At 35.3% G+C, this 17330-nt stretch overlaps 2 protein-coding genes across 4 annotated transcripts in view; one reads left to right on the top strand and one right to left on the bottom strand.

Annotated features, from left to right (window-relative positions):
- Nucleotides 1–2203: 2203 nt before the first annotated feature.
- LOC134541643 (probable ATP-dependent RNA helicase Dbp73D) lies at nt 2204–7652 on the bottom strand. The gene is made up of 2 exons (XM_063385220.1): nt 5396–7652; nt 2204–2421 (listed from the first exon to the last, which is right to left on the bottom strand). The coding sequence occupies exon 1, from the start codon at nt 7450–7452 to the stop codon at nt 5413–5415; it is 2040 nt and encodes a 679-aa protein (XP_063241290.1). The 5' UTR covers nt 7453–7652; the 3' UTR covers nt 2204–2421; nt 5396–5412.
- Nucleotides 7653–7967: 315 nt separating this feature from the next.
- The window catches only part of LOC134541641 (protein phosphatase 1 regulatory subunit 37), a 107253-nt gene continuing 97890 nt past the window's right edge, over nt 7968–17330 (top strand). For all 3 annotated transcript variants that reach the window (XM_063385218.1, XM_063385217.1, XM_063385219.1), the window contains exon 1: nt 7968–8400. In XM_063385218.1, coding sequence (XP_063241288.1) covers nt 8223–8400 — 178 coding nt within the window. In that variant the 5' untranslated portion in view covers nt 7968–8222. The remainder of the gene's footprint in view (nt 8401–17330) is intronic.

Raw genomic sequence — 17330 nt, 5'->3', positions numbered from 1 at the left:
ACTTTTGCCCAATAAAGCAAGTTTTCTAATCCTCTTCACTCGTTTATCAGTAATAGCAAACAATGATAAGAAAGCTTTGTAACATACCTCTCTCTTTACATGGCCTATAATAACATAGTATTTGTAAACTTTGTCAACAATTCTTGCCCCCTCTTTCTTCCGAGGTCGACGGCGATCAACATCATGTATATCAATCAGAGATTGAATAAATGTGTCTTGTTGATTTTTTGTAGGCAAATCATGCAAACGTCTTAGCACATCAATAGCTTCATCATCTGAGATCTTCTCAAAACACTTCATTCTCTGACATCTGAAAACAAAACGATAAATATTTTTGTGATTGTTGGAAAATAAAGGAAATATATATAGTGCATTGAGAGATTTAGGCCTACTAAAACTAATTCTCTTGATATCAGAAATACATAAGTAAGTGCCTAATATTGTAATGTATATAACAAATACAAGCTTTAGATAACATTGGTAGTTATAGACCTACCTGCATGGAGGTCCTGTTGTTCTGGCTGGAATCAAATTGCCTTTGGAGGTTAGGTATTCCTCCCCTTTACATCTTGCAGTTTTTCTTATATTTCTTTTCCAAAAGATGGTGTACTTTTCCTCTTTATACCTCTTTCTTCTACATTGTCTGTGCCTTCACTTTCTGATGACATTATTTAACAATATCTTTGTATAAAACTTACTAATTTACCATCATTTAACAAACAAACTGCATATTCAACATTCTTTTGTTATAAACATTTTGAATAACAGATTAGGAAACATAATGTCACAGAATATTTCAATAGTGCGCCGCTACAACAAAAATTCCCAAACTTTATTCCATGCAAAAGGGGCTTCAGTCCAGGACTGAAGCCCTTGCTGCATGGAACAGTGAAATTAACAGTCTGTTACTACGGTAACAGTGCATTGGACTGAAGTCTTTTTGGCGTAGAAATGTGTATCTACCTTCTTAGGTAATGTTGCATATTCAAACTGGAATTGCGGAAAAAATGGACTGAAGCCCTTTTTGCATGGACCAATTCAATTACCCAAACCCAGAATCATTGTACGTACATGGATTCAAACAGTATTACGAATATTCACAAAAGTTATAAATTAATTTAATACGGCTCAAAAATACTAGAAGTGAAAAATAAAATTAGGCTACTATTACGTAAGTATTTATAATATGTTGTAACAAAGAAAGATATTTAAATTAAATAATTAACACAACATTAAAAGAATTTCGAGATTTCGAGAGCTTAAACTATAATTACGAATTTTGTCGTATAGCAAACAATAAACTAAAAACAATTACATATCTACAAGAAAAAAACGTCTTGGCTATTAATTGGAGAAAAAATGGTTTCGTTTGCTGAAACGTTTATAAAACTGAGATTTCCCTGCGGAGTGCAGTTTATTACGATTGAGTTGGAGAATCGAATATGTTTTGGTTTTCATATTTAAAATGTTTATTATTAATTAAGTTTACATAATTATAAACATTTTAATCTCAGTGTAATAAATAATTGCCAGTAGTTACAGTTAGAAAAAAGAGAACACACATTATTTTTAAATTAATCAGTTATTTTTAATTATTCAGTGCTTAATATTCCGAATTGGATTCATATCTCAAATATAGCCAGGGATTCGAATCGGATTCGAACCGAACTGAAAATCAAGGATTCGCACATCCCTACTTATATTATTAATTGAAATCAATTGCTTAATTTGAAGATAAGCTGAAAATGATCTCTTACCGTGTTATAAAATATGCTTTATAAAGGAGCCTACCATAATTCCACCACTGCAGCGATCTGAAATCAACATTATCTCTGAGCCAACAAGAAATTAAACAAGATTATGCTTAATGGTGAAAGCCTACCTCCTTAGGTACAAATTATGGCATATTAATTAATTTTTTCACCCTGTCACAGTAACTTACTTCACAAGTTTTCTGAACACATTTTCCAAATCAATATTTAAAGCTGTATTTCCTTAAAATGCATTTGAACTTGATGATACAGCTATTTAACATTTTCTATATAAAAAAATTTCCATATTGGATAAAAAAAAAACCAAACATATTTCTTGATGAATAAATAGAAAACCCTTGCAGAGTGTGCCAACACGTAACGCACAAAGAAACCTGTCGCAACGCAATGCCAACTCACAAAGCGGCATGATACACGTCCAGCATCTTCGGAACTCTGCAGAAGAGAATGCGGGATGCGATGCAATCAGGAAGGAGACACCAGCGCTCAGACAAGCGGGAACTGACGACGGGGGCTGCTCGCGATGACCCCCCGACGCTGCAGTGGTGGGAGGTGCTGTGTTGTCAGGTCTCCCTGTCCGCAGCTGGTTAGCAGTGACGTCCACCGGCATCTGTCTGCGAGGCCTTCCCGCCCTCCACAGCACACGTCCCTGAGGAAAACAATGTGCACGTACACTAGGGTGGTCCATAATGACACGAGAAAAATTAGAATTAAAAATATTTTATCTCCACATTGCTGCCCTTGTTCCACTATGCAAAGTAAGTCATCAAACCAAAATATGGATCAATTGGAGAAAGTTTAGTGGTCCCTATGTACTGAAATTCGAGAACTGAAAAGGTTGACAGTGGTGATACTTGTCACCGGAGATGGGGTCGAGAAATTACTAGGAGTCTGCAAGATTCACCATGGGACTGAACAGGACCAAGCTGCCTAAACGCTCTGGATAATTGGTACCTGAGAAAAAAAATGTGCGAGCTCTGGTATTTGACACAACAGCTGGCAATACAGGCTCGAAGAGTGGGGCATGTGATATTCTTGAAGAGAGTTTAAAGACGTCTTGTGTGGACTCCATGTAGGCAACCATGTACTTGAAATTGTTCTCTCATCTGTTTTCAGCACAGCTTTTGGAGCAAGTGGGGGTCCATATGTTGCTATATTTAAGCATTTCAAAGAAAGACTGGTCTCAGATATACAAGGAAATACATTCCCAAGGCAGAAATGATCCATTTCAACTCTAATGACCAAAGGAAAAAGCTTAGGTAAGAAATGGTGAGCTACTTTACTGCCATTTGAGAGGATCCTCAGCTGTCAAAGCAGCCTCGAGATGACTACATACAGCTTTAGCAGTTGTGCAATGTCTTTCTTGGAGGTACAAGCCCAGGTAAAGTAAAGTTCTGAGCCCCAGGTGGTTTGCAAACGCATGTTGGATGGCAAAGGCTATTTATTCTCTGAAAAACTATTCACTCCCTTACATCTGGAGAAGAAAAGGAAATAACTGAAGTAAGCTTATTCGTAGCCCTCATCTAAGGTTGGCATTGGAATGAGGCATCCATGGCTGGGAAGGCTTTTATGAATGATGTCATTATTTCAAAGCAAATCGAACCTTATCCCAATTGCAATGTTAAGAAGGCTGCTTTTGAAGCATTTCACGTCACTTGTGATTCTTTTCTGAACATTTGGTTGGGCTGGCTCTCTTTGATTCCCGTGTCAGTGACACCACCAAAAGTGAGATGGTTAAAAACCTATAGCGCTCACCAAAGGCTAAGGCCCTTGAGAAAGTAGAAAGTAAATCGTTCTAGCAACGTACTTCACTGGCGAACAACAGAATTCTTTGACATCTTCCATACAAATGGAAAAGAAAAAGGTGCTTATTTCCTTCTGATCTCAACTTCATAAATCATAAAGAGAAAGTATGCCAAATTAAAATAGTAAATAACTGTGTTGAAAGAGGTATTGCTCTGATCCAAACATCTACCAGTATCACAAAAAATGAAGTTTCAATATATTCTCCATTTAGTGTAAATGCACAGAAAAGTCTCCAACATTCAAGGTGACGCTGATGGCCGATGTTAGTAGGTAATGCTTAGTAAACAATACAAAATGTTATATTATGTAACATTGACATTTCAGAAACCTGAATTATGACAACTGTAAATACCTAATGTAAAATAATTTATCATAACATTTTTGCATTAATTTATATTATTAGTAAAGTTTTTGTTACAAAAACATTGGCGTTTTAATAACAACTCCTTTTTGACCTTTAAAGTGATAAAGCATTTAAATAATTTTTTATTTAAATTTTTTAGTAAATTTCTTTTTTAAAACAGGAGATATTGGTGTTTAGTTTTTATTTTTATAGATTGCCTTAATTTCTTTATTCATAAAAATGGTGTATTATTCAACAAATATGAAACAAAATATTTATTATTTAACCTCAAAGTTCTCATTTTGACTGACATGTGATACTTTTATACAATCAAATTATTAGTAATCAGCATATCTTCAACAAAAATTCTCAGAAAAAATAAATATAAATCAGCAAATTGTTGCCCGTTTGAAAAATGTATAAGTTTGTGTAAACATGTGTTACTAATATAATATGCAAGATCAAACAACGTAATATATTTCTTTTCCTATTCATTTAGTTCACACACCATGGTACAAAAGTCATGGTAAATAAATTAGGTACACTTAAAACTATTAACCATTAAATACAATTTTTGTAATTTGAGCTAGTTTTGTAAAACTGCTAATTGATTTCATTTTTTTTTATAATATCATTTCAGTGATAAATGGTGGACTAACTTGCATTACATGGTGTATTGACAAGCTTAGCAGTGTTATTTCGGTTTCATCACAACACACCATATAATCATGTCCTTAACCATTACTATGTATCATAAAACTTAAGGAAAATAACCTCATATACAAGGCTTCAGAAAATGTAAATATTCAATTGATTTAATATACAAAGTTTAACACTGATGAGAAACAAGTACCTACAAAGTTTCTTTCATTTTTGCTGAAAACTTGATTAAGTGTGTTAAGATGTGCATTTAATTATGAATATATAATCAATCATTAAAAATATTAATGATGGAGAGCTACAAAAATAGGATATTGGGTATCATTCACTCTTTCTTTTAACCAAACTATTTCACTCCAGTTACCTACTATTCCACCAAATTTCCAATACTAAAACATGCTGCCATGATAAACATTCAATATTTCCTCAAAATTGCAACAAAATTTTTAAAAAGTTTACTTCAAGATGTTGGATTATGAGTGGCCAAATTAAAGCAGAAAGCCATGTAAAGTGGTCGTAGGCAATGCCTGTGCTTGGTACCTGCCATGGCTCCACAGTTAAAGTCAAGTTTACGAAGTTGCAATAGAGCCACATCAGTATCAAATTACAGTGGAATCCTTCATTCTTAAAACTCATTTATGTCTGCCACAAAGCACAAGGGCTAAAATCACAAGTGGTCTTCGTGGCTAGAGAATTCAGTTGCGGTATGAAAGAGATACTATAGCCTCGTATACACTTGCAAGGGAGATACACATCTTACTGAAACAACTGAGGGGCAATTGATAATGGTAATTCTGAATGGTTACTAACTTACTCAGCTATGAAAATGTTTTACGTAGAAAGTTTTATCTTCTTAACATTAGTCACTTCCACTTCCTTCTTCCTTTTAATATTTTTCACTTTTTCAGACTTAGTGATTATTGAGTTCTGCTTTTCTGTTTTCATTTTGTGTACCTTTGGTTTTTCATTGTCTACATGAGCATTTAAAATTGAAATTTTCTCAGATACTAGCTTATTTGCAGAACTGACCAAAAGATTTTTTTTAGATTTCTTCCTTATGTTGTTTCTAGTGGATAGACCTCTTTTCTGTAGTTTAGCATTTCTGTTGACCTTGACCTTTTCACCTTGAACTTCCTGTCCCAACTTCTTGCACGCTGCCTGGTAACATTCAGATAGGTAACCCAGATCTTGCTCAGACACCGGCAACTCTCCGATTTCCTTCCCAGCGTTTTTGAGCATGTCAACGAAATGCCGTTGCTCGCCCTGCGTGACAAAGGTCACTGCAGAACCACTCTTGCCTGCTCTCCCGGTCCGACCCACTCTGTGAATGTAGTTCCTCATGAACTTTGGCATGCTGTACGAAACAACGCAGTCCACGTTGGGTAGATCCATGCCACGGGCAAGTGCATCTGTGCTCACTAGAACGTGAATTTCCCCCATCTCAAACCGCCTGAGAACCAAGTCTCTCTCTGCTTGTTTCAGGGCTGCCGATATTTCCATAACCACAATTTCTCCTTGACTTATATGATGGAGCAGCCGATACAGGCGGTGGCTTATCTTTTGGGAGTACGTGAAGCAGATTACATGCTTCCAATTCTTTGTTTGCATTAGGTGGTACAAGAGAACTGGCTTTTTTTCAGGACTAGTGATGCAATAATATTCTGTAAGCTCTTGTGGTGTTGCGTACTTTCCTGACAAAGCACCTCCAATTTCTTCTGTTGGATGATCATCACCAGCGCTTCCAGTGCTGGACGTGAACAGCTTTGGTTGAAACAGAGAGAGCTGATGCAACTTTTCTGGATCCTGAGATAGGGTTGCAGAAAAAAGCAACTTCTGGGGTGGCCGAGGAATCATCCGGAGTGTTGCGACACTCAGAGGCAGTTCCTTGTGGACCTCATCAATGTGCTGTCTAAGGTAATGCAACCAGTTACTTTGGACTTTATCAGTCACCCTGTCTGCTTCGTCTATTACCAAGAACTGCAAGTTTTTCAAAGAAAATCCAGCCGTGGTTTGAAGGTGTCCAACTAATCGCCCTGGCGTGGTCACCAAAATATCTACCCAGCTATAAAATCCATTCACTACACTCTCCTTAACAAGCTTCTTCTGTTCTAGATGGAATGGAGTTCTGGTTGTTGTCAACTCTACCCTTAAGTCTGTGCCTGAGCAGTAATATTTGAAAACTTCATACACTTGTGCAGCTAGATCTTGAACAGGTAGAACCACCAGTGCTCTAATTTTACGATCCACTCGTGTTTTCAGGGTCTGTACAATTGGAAGTACAAAGGCAAGAGTTTTCCCGCTACCAGTTGGGGATGACACACATACATCACATGGCCAAAACAATGAAGTTTTGCGGAGTTCTGACAGCAAGAAAGGAATTACTTTACATTGTACAGGAAAGAAATGAGTAATGTTTTCCTTCCTTAGTTTCTCCACCAAGTCCTCATCAAGTCCTGACATAGCATCTACCGGAGTCGACAGTTCCTTTAAATTTGTTGGGATTATTTCAGGATTTGCAAGCCAATGCGGTAATACGCTTTTAAATCTCTGGTTATTTTTAAATTTCTTTGCTTCTATGACAGTAAAACTTTTAAGATCTACATTCTCTTTTCCCTGAAAATTTTCCACGTTATCATCATCTGTAGGCTGAATGGAGCTGTCAGTAATTGTATTGTTTTCTTGTGAAAAATCATTATTTAGCTCACTGCTATGTTGTGGACTACTCAAAAGAATTTTGTCCGGTTCCTGGTTTTCAAATTTCTTCTTTTTCCTTTCTTCTATTTTCTGAAGAAGTCTATCTAGTTGTTCTCCCTCTTCTTGAATTCCTTCATTTCTTTCCCCTAAGTATCTGTTAATTACAAATAAATCCATTTTGTAAACTATTTACGTCATGGTCGTATATGATTTACGATAATAACATAACCTCACATAACCAAGAAACTCATTTTCTTCACAAGCACACGTGCTAAACAAGGGCACCAACATTTTCATTATAAATGTTTTATTTTGTTTTAAGATTTAAAAAAAAATATATGTTAAGCATGAAATAAACAATATTATAATAACCATAGTACAAGTTATAAATTTTTGTCAATAAATAAAAATAATCTTGGACAAATGTGTTTGAAATATCATACAAAACTCAAACCAGAAAGTAAATATGATGATACAAAATAAGTTGTGGACACTGGCATTTCGCCGAAGTGCCATCATAAAATTAAAATTTAACTAATTTAATTACATTACTTTTTGTTACATTTTTCTTGTACATGAATTATAAGAAGAAAATTGAGACGAGAAAGCATTTTTTTTATATTACTTAATGTTTAAAGTAGATCTTTATAGTTCTCAGAATGGCCGCTAACCTAAACAGCGTTACAGAACAAAAACAAAACTCCCGCAATCGCGATCGCGAAGGAAGCACACAGCTGAGCCCAGCTGAGACGAGATTGTTGAGTCCATCTGTTTTTTTTTGTCTCAGCAGGACTCGAGTGCAAAACATCTGGTTGGAACATGGCGCTGGTTTGTTCGTGCTAAGAATGTACGTGAGGCACATGACGGGCTCGCGATATAAATGATTTCATTGTTTTCACATGACGAATACCACAGTATTACGTGCCGGAACACGCTAATCTTAAAATATGAGTGAAGAATCAAAACACGAAGCTACCGATGCACCACCGACCTTGAATGCGTTATCGCCTTGCTTGAAGAAGAAAACAGAGAAAGCAGAGAATAAACAATCACGGGGAGTTTCGTTTCCATCAGATGACGAATTGGTGACAGGCTACTTGGAACCAGCAAATCCCTGGGAGTATTGTAAGTAGCCTACTTTTGTTGTTTAGCGCAGTGTTTATTTTAGGTTAAGCTGTCATCGCGGAAGAATGAAGTCATTCGCTTTCCAGTGACCTGGTTTGTTATAACGTTGGTCCAGCTTGTAAAAAACATTTATTCAGGCGATAAATTTTTGTGTTTTAATTGATGAAAAGGTAGGGGAGTAACTCTTATTTGCTCTTTCTAAACATGTGGTTTAATTTTTTGGACATAAGTTGATTAAATTTTTAAAATACTTTATTAAATTTTTTAATAAGCTAAAATAACAGTTGTGCCATTTGTACTATTTAGCTCATGCCATTCAAGTTATAAATGTTAATATAAATCATTAATAGTAGAACAACATGACAACACGTACTTAACTATAGGCTATCATGTATAGGACTATGCAAACTCAAATTGTAAAAAACACTTCCTATCCTATAACTCAGTAATTTTCTGAGAAGGTGTTCTGAAAAATTGAAATAAAATTCTGAGGTAATTGTTTCATATCACGTATCCAAGTTTATCCCTTGATCCTGATGTTATGATCCTGTGTAATTTATCATGTGATACATGATGATTGCTGATTTAATTTTGTACGTTGAAAGATCGTGAACATAACAAAAATATCACAATACAAACATTAAGTAAGTATGTCAGGTCTTGTGGAATTTAATTTTTTTACTCAAATTACAATCAAAAATAATTGTTATATCACAAGTTTCTTGCTATGTCTGGGATCTTTCAACGTAATTAATTAAAACAGCAAGTATTATGTACAAAAGGAACAAAGTATACAGGATCATGCCATCGGGATCAAGGGATTAACTTTGACGCATAATATGTAACTTTAACCAATTCTAAAAATTTTATTTTTCTTAGTTCCTTTCATTATTTTTTATGATTCTGTTAAATGACATTACAATATTTTCATATGTTTACCATTAGTTTACCATTTTGAACAGGTTGGTAATAACTAGTCTGCTAAGTTAGGTCAGCTACATTTTAAATACTGTTAAGGTCATTAGATTCACAAGGAGAAGAAAGGTACCTAGCAAAACAAGTACCTATATTTTTGAAGAGGCTGGAGATAAAGGAGGTAGAGAACTACAAATACCTGGGAGTAACCCCATAGGGTGACCTGGGTTCCGGAAAGCGATTTTTTTTTTCACTAACTTAGGTAACTAAAACAAAGTGTATTTGTTCGGGAGGGGTCTGGGTTAGGGAAGAATCTAGGTGCGTCCCTTGCCGAAGCCTTAACGCCTGATCATGCTGGGTTTCAGCCTTGCAGTAAGGGTAGCATGCATCGTGTGCTTTGCTCGGGGATTGGCCAGCCATGGCAGCAATTGATGCCATGACTACCTCCTCTATCTTAAACTCTAGACTATAACTAGTTAAGTAAGACACAGGGAAAACCCTGGGCTCATTCATGTGGGATTAAATAATTGCAAGCATTACGCAGGAAGCAGTTGCAATGTGTAGTAAAGAAGGGAGGAGGATGCTGCAGCTGATTGGTAGGGCACTAAAGGGGACAGGATGGAGAGTAAAAGAAAAAGTGTATTTGTGGGGTATTGGTGAGGCTGTTGATGGAATATGCTGCAGCAATCTGAGACCCGTACCTAGGGAAGGAAATTAAAGAACTGGAAAGGGTACAATGCAGGGCAACTAGATGTGGAGGAAAAGGGAAGGGAAAATGGGGGAAACTCACAGACCACCTAATATATTGAAAGAGCTGGGGTAAGACACACTGCAAAGGAGGAGGAAAGTAAAAAAAAACTGGTGAAACTGTTTAAGTTGTTTAATTGTGAGGGGGGCTGGGGAAAACTGGAAGATAGGTTGAAAAGATGGGGGTATAGAGGAACAAGGGATCATAAGTGGAAGATCCAGAGGGAGTGGAGATGAACGGAAAGAGGAAGACACAAGTTGTGAGAGGAGGCAAGCACTTGAGAAAAAAACTTCAGGAATTGGTGAATAAGGTTTATGGGGGGGGGGGGGGGGAAATCCTTGCCATAGGGCAAAAGCCCAATTGCAAGCGTATCACTCTTATCTAAAATCATGTGAATGGTATGTTGAGTTAGGTAAACAACATCAAAAATACTTAAGATAGTGTTTTTAAGTACAAGTAGTACTCAAAAATACAATTTTTAGTTTTCTTTTGCTTTTTCAGAACAGCATCTGCTGTAGGCAATTACCCACAGTTTAACTATTGCTCAGTAACAAGCCTTTTGCCCGCTACCCGTATACGTAGTATGTATCATTTTTATGTAAGCTTAAATGTACCTTATGTGCCATTTTTTCCATCTGGCCATGAACTTTTTCTGTATGTTATGCTCTCTATTTTTACTTTTAATGTATCTCACCAAATAAACCAGAGAATGATACTGGTCACCTTCAAGATTTTTGTGCACAAACCAGGCATTTTTTTCATCCCAGTCTATTAGATGGCAGAAGATAGCTTTGTTCTCTTGGTTCTACAACTTCTGCAGCAAAACGTTCTTGTTACCAGAAGTAGTACCATGTTACTCCAGCTAAATTGTTCTACTGCACCTGTTTGAGGAGGTGGTGTAAAAGAAGTGGCAGTATTGTCTATTAAGAGATATAAAATACTTTTATGGATGTCAGAAATGTGTTTAAAATAGCGCAATGGGCTATTACTTTTCAAAATTTCTGACCATATTTAACTGGGAGGTATTCCATACCTACCACCCTAAACCCTCCGGTCATCAGCCCCCCCCCCCCCCCCCCCCCCTCACCAAATCATCCCTCTCAAAATTATAACTTGGGTCCTCTCCGTTGTAGAAGATGAGAATAAAAAATTTGAATACCTACCAGGTTTTTGAAATTGAAATTTCAACTTAAATAGTGCAGAACAGAATATCTGATTCATAAACAATAATGTATTGGCTATAATATTTAGAATAAAATGATACTTAAAACAAATTTAAATAGAAAAATAAAATGAGAAAACTTTATTTAGTTTTTTAATAAAAATATTATGCTACATACCTACATAAATTAAAAACTTTTATGTCTTAAGATGGAATTTTTCAATTAAAGAGAAATGACAGATTGTAAATTGCAGTAAGTACCTAATTATATAGATTAAAATCACAGTAGCCTAGTTCCTTTTATTTTGAGTTGTTAGGGTAGGTGTACATATTAAAATACTGTGATATCGTGAGACTAGTTTGTTAAGTTAGGTTAGCTACAGTAAGAATATTGTAACACAAATTTATGTTAAAAATAAACCTTCAGTTCTTCAAATTTCTTAATAGAAGTGGAAAATTTTTACTGTCACCCGCAAAAAAAAAAATTCTCATCAAACCATTTATTTATAAATAAATATTGTAATTAATACATCTTGCTGCTACGTAGGTTATTTTATAGCACTCAACATAACTGATTATGTATAGTTATGTATTGCTTCTGAAGCATCTTTGGGGGAGAGGGGGAACAAGTGAAGAGGTGGTGAAGAAGGTAAGTGGGGCGCGGGAACAGCTAGGGAGGATCCTGAAGGGATGAGCAGAAGACATTGGTCAGGCCCGAATGTGGGTGGTGTTGGGTGGGGGAGGGAGGATTAGCATCTGTTTGCTTTGAAATTATTTCCTTACGTTTACTTTTTACGTGACGTCTAATAAATCGATGAACGCTGGCTGCACGCACGAAAAAGGATGACTCATTATCCCGTTATGCACATTGTCCCGTTACGCTTTGCCCCATCACGCTCATTGTACGCTTGTGCCGCATCTATCTCTCTTCCACTCGATTGGAACCATTATCGATTTGACTTTTTCGAGGCACATTAAACTTGAAACACTCCCATTCGTTTCCTACTTTTCCTATCATCGTCCTATCCTTAACAGAATAACACAGATTGGAAGAAGTTAAATAGCAAATATGTATAAACATTATAGTTAAAATAATCTGTTCATTAAAGTAATAAACATATTTGAATTAATGAGTGCAAATAAAAGTAAATTTATCAATTTAATTGTAGATTTCATTTTACTCCCTTGTATCCATACAAAATAGTGATAATTCAAGAAAAATTATTCAATTTTATTCATAAAAGTATGCAATCATTTCATTAATGTTTTGTTATGACGTCACGTTAAACTATCGTCCGTAAACCGACTTTACAAACAACCAATTTTTTACGTATACCCTCGATTGTGCTGCCACAATACAATATCCGTTCCTGGTAGTGGTTATTTTTTACTCACACTTTTTAACTGTAATTATGAAGTAAGTTTTTAGGTCAAGGTGAGTGTTGATTGTTTAAAATGTCTTTGTGTACAAACTCTGCTATAGTCTGTTTGCCATAGCTATTTGCAACATGTCACAACGTCAGAGCTGCCAACCATTACGGATTTTCCGTAATTATTACGGATTTTAACCCCGAATTACGGAATTACGGAACATCGCTAGTTTATTACGGAAACGAGGCTTTGTGCTGCATGGTAACGGAAAAATTTACGTTTCTGCTGTGCGTGTTTCGTGAACGCTGTTTGAATACTTCGGTTGGTTGCTCAAATAACGGAACTAGTAAGTGTGCGCATGTACGATGTACTGTCGAAATAAGTAAATTAATTCTCGTGTTTTCAAATAATAATGGGATGGTATTACGTCCGTTGTACGATACAACTAGTACATATCCTCGGACTTATCGTTTGAAGGCTACTTACATCACGATAATTTTTGTACGGTACTTTGGCTAACCTGTGTTGTATTAATTTATTTCTTGAAAGCCATTTTTTTCATCATAGTGTTTTTGTCCGGTTTTTGTCGTGTCTACAGACGTGAAAATGTTTTTATTTTTTTCGATAGTGTTGTGTTCTTCAGTGCCGGTTGTAGAAATGAAGCGTGAGACAGAATAATGTGCATCTGTGGGAAAAAACACGCAAGACTTCAGAACTTTCCACTTAAATATTCAAAAGAATGGCCATGATTGTCGTTTTTAAATGTTTGGAACGCCACGGTTTTGTAATGTATGCGCGTGTGACTTTTCGATTGCACATGGTGAAAGGGAAGACTGTACACGGCATATTGAATCAAAGAAACATGCAGAACATTTTAAAGCCGTGACTAGCAATAAATCTATATTTTCGTTTTTTCGCTACATCTGAAGAAACGAAAGTAACGAACGCAGTTATTGTTTACAAGTCCTTGTGTTTGTCTTGTTTGTTTACATGACATTTCTTATCGAACCAGGATAAAAGAAGCAAATAAAAAGACAGTTGTTTTAAAGTTTAACTTTGAATACATTGAATTGAAGATTCAAAATATCCAGTAAAATTATTAATATTTCTTACATATTCAGATGATTGTATTGTTCAAATAGATTTTTTTATGTATTAATTTGCATTGTATTCATATTTTTCTTTTTCTTTTGCATATTATTGTCGTTGTTTTATCTTGTGAGTGTGTTATAATGCCCCAGGAAAAATTTATCGTGCATGATTTACGCGTACTTTTTTCATATACCTAATTGCCATTACTGATGGGTGTGATTTGAGGTTGGCAGCTCTGCAACGTGAAGATAACATTCAAAGTTGTCTTTTATGTTATCATAAGTTTTCATTTACAGGATATACAGGCACACGATAGACCTGGTTATTTTGTGTGTGTTTCTCTTTCATTCAGCCACCAACTGTAAGGCTGGAGAATTTGTTACAGTCTTTATTGTAACTGAACATACTTTATATCTGTGTCTGTGCTATTATTCCTTTCCGTACTTACTAGTTCATTAAAGCTTTGTTTAGTTTTGTTTTATCTCATTTTTTTAAAAATAATTTGTGTTACTGTTGCTGTTCTTTGTTTTGTATTGTATTTATCCAAGTTTTTGATCAGTCATCAGTGTTGGGTTGATATTTACCATCCTTTTTTTTTTACAGTAAAGAGTTTATTGTCCTTTTCTATCTTCTGTGAATCGACTTTTTTGTTTGTTTTTGTATCTGCTGTTTTGACAACATTGAAAATTATGTGGTGAGTTCTCTGGTAATATCTGGGTGTATTTTATGTCGTCATTAGTTGTTTTCATTTATTCATGCTAAGCAATGGAAAATGTATAGGAGATAGTGTGCAATAATTACAAAGATAATGAGGTATGGGGTCAGTTTCTCGGAGAGGATTAAAGCGATGTGATGGGGTAGATAATTACGTTGAAATGCAGAAAACAGATGTGACTTATTGATTCCCGTGGAATGTGTGGCAGCAGCTTTATTAAGACCTTGTTTTGGATTTTTAGATTAATGCAACAAATGAGCATCTCAGCTCTATGTTCAAGCCCTTTGATAAGACTTACCAAATCCTGTTGTAGTTTGCCAGGCGACTAGAAAGATGTGAGTTTGATTTCCTGTAGATGCCAAAATTTTTCATAACATGCTTCCTGACTGATTAGGTTAATTTTATTGACGTCGGTATGTAAGTTTGTGTGTATAAAAATCACGTTGGCTATGTAAAAAAAAAAAAAAGACATTGCACATTATAAGGTGTAATTGGAGGTTTTGTCAGTATAAATTTAACGCTCATGTTACAGTTAATTTCTTTGCAGCAAATATCTTAAAATAGGCATAGGTGTGGAGAATATATTTACCAATTTATTCTGTGGCTCTCGAAGCAGACTATACAAAACAGTATTTCTTCTTGTTTTAGAAATTATATGTTAAAGCTGCTGATCATAATTTATTCATGGATGGCCAAGCCAAGATACTTATCTGGTAGCATTTGTGATAAACTTAGCAGTTGGTTTTGTTGGTGAAGTGTAATAATTAAAGTGGTTGTGCAAATTCATATTAAGTTATCATAGTAGGGTGTTTATGCTGTGGTTTACCATTTCCTTCTTTAAAACTTAGTATGGACTAATTACACATTTCCCAGTCCTGCACCAGAGAAGAAAATTTTCCAAAAGAGAAAAATCCCAGACGCAGCCTGGAATCTATCTTAGGACCTTTGACCCTTCCCCCTCCACTGGTATTTATTTAATTTATTTTTTATTTATTGACTTATAAATTGTGACACACATGCACACAAACAGTCGTAAGACTATGAGTGTGCACACAGAACTACATAAAAAAAATTACAAACCATACAATAGAATAAACACACAGACCCAATATAAAACTTTCTACCATAAATGGTTAAAAAGACGACATAAGTAATAAATAAAGACAATAACAACACATAATAAACAAACACTAACATAAACACCAGACAACAAAAAAAAACTAACAAAAATTGAATTAATTAAGGCTGGTGTTGTAACAGGCAAACACAAGCAGATAATCAAGTATTTACAACTAAGTTAAAACATACATAAGACTGTAAAAGTGATCTGTGCATGTGCATATTGCATAACTTGTAAGGTTGCCTTGTAATTTTCGTCCTATCATAGTAAACCAAAGCATTGGAGAAAACATTTTGGAAATTAACCGGGGCCTGCCTAGAGCCCGGGCCATCTGAAATTTTCTCTCTCCATCCCCCTCCCTTGCCCTACAGCACTGAATGTGAGATAATTAGGTATTGGCTGGTCGGATACCATTGAGTCATTAATATTAGAAAGAAGTGATGGGTCAAATCCCAAAGAGTATTTTGAATATACCTCTCAAACCCAAACCTAAGTTACAAGGTCCAAAATAAAATAATGTACAGGAAATGAAAATTATTAACTATGGTGTTAAAACATTTATGTTTTAAATATTTTATAAAGAAAGTTATTTTCAAGAACCAATACATATTGTAATTTTATTTATTTAATTACACGTTAAAAATACAATATCTGGGGAATGGTAACAGGATAGGTATTAAGAAAATAATTGACCTGGTAAACTTAGGAGTTTATCAGCATTTAATTTTTTTATTTACTTTATTTCCTCAAATATTTTTCTTCAAGTATTGAATCCTTCAAATACTAAGGATTTGATGGTATTTCAGAATTTGAATGGTTCATTCGTATTGGAGGAAATGTAGCAAATTCAAAAACTCAACACTGACAACTCTGAAGTTTATTGATTATGTTTGTGAGTGTGTGTGTGTTTTTATTTTTACCAATTCTATTACTGTTCCCCAAGGAATTTTACTTTTAAAAATGTTGTTATGTAAATGAAATTACGATAGTTGTTGTTTCTGGGAACTTAGTCTGTGAAACAAACATTTAAAGAGCTGAATATTTTAACACCATACACTATTTGGAGACCTAGGTTCAGATTTGAGGTACTCTGTGATTGAAATACAGGAAAATTTGGATTTGAGCTATTACTAAATACTCTGCTTGTAGTCGTGGAAGGGGTGAAGGTGAACAGTCACATTTTCAGCCGTTAGATACGAACATTTTTTTTCTACTCTTGTCATTGTAGCATCTCTGTTGAGATGCTCAGTTGTTCCTCCCTGCAGATGTTTGAATGAATGTAACACATGAATGATTGTGGGCTAACGCAAATTACTTGTTCATAGCGTGTCAGTGTGACATCTGCTCTATATATATATAAAAAATATGTAGACCTCTTCAACTCTTTAGGCTTGAAAGATGTACATAATGCAATAATGTGGTAAAATAATGCTTGCCCTGCATGTTGAGAAACTTATGAAGGAAGCACAATTTTTTTACTTTTCAATTTGTTAAATCTAGGATATGGGGGCTTTCTTTTTATTCAATGCCTAAACTGTATTTTATGTAGGACTTGAGATGCCCGCCTAATCAGGGGTGTAGTAATTAAGTTAGTGAGTAGGAATAATAAGTATGTACGATGCTCGCTGTTGCTTGTAGCATTGTATCGCCTCTTAAGCACAAGGATGTGGACTGGCGCAGTCTTCTCGTCGTGTATAGGGCAACTGATATTTGAGCGGTATTCATAACATTATATGGCAGAGAAATTAAAAAAAAAATAACGAAGTCCCTTGTAGGCCATTGAAATGTTTATTTCCATAATGAGACT

The sequence above is a fragment of the Bacillus rossius genome (assembly GCF_032445375.1).
Source record: "Bacillus rossius redtenbacheri isolate Brsri chromosome 4 unlocalized genomic scaffold, Brsri_v3 Brsri_v3_scf4_1, whole genome shotgun sequence".
Taxonomy (NCBI): domain Eukaryota; kingdom Metazoa; phylum Arthropoda; class Insecta; order Phasmatodea; family Bacillidae; genus Bacillus; species Bacillus rossius.
The sequence above is the reverse complement of the archived record's forward strand: the minus strand, read 5'-3'. Positions and strand labels throughout refer to the sequence as shown.

Excerpts from the sequence above, each read along its gene's own strand:
- LOC134541643 (XM_063385220.1), bottom strand. The coding sequence starts at position 7,452 with ATGGATTTATTTGTAATTAACAGATACTTAGGGGAAAGAAATGAAGGA.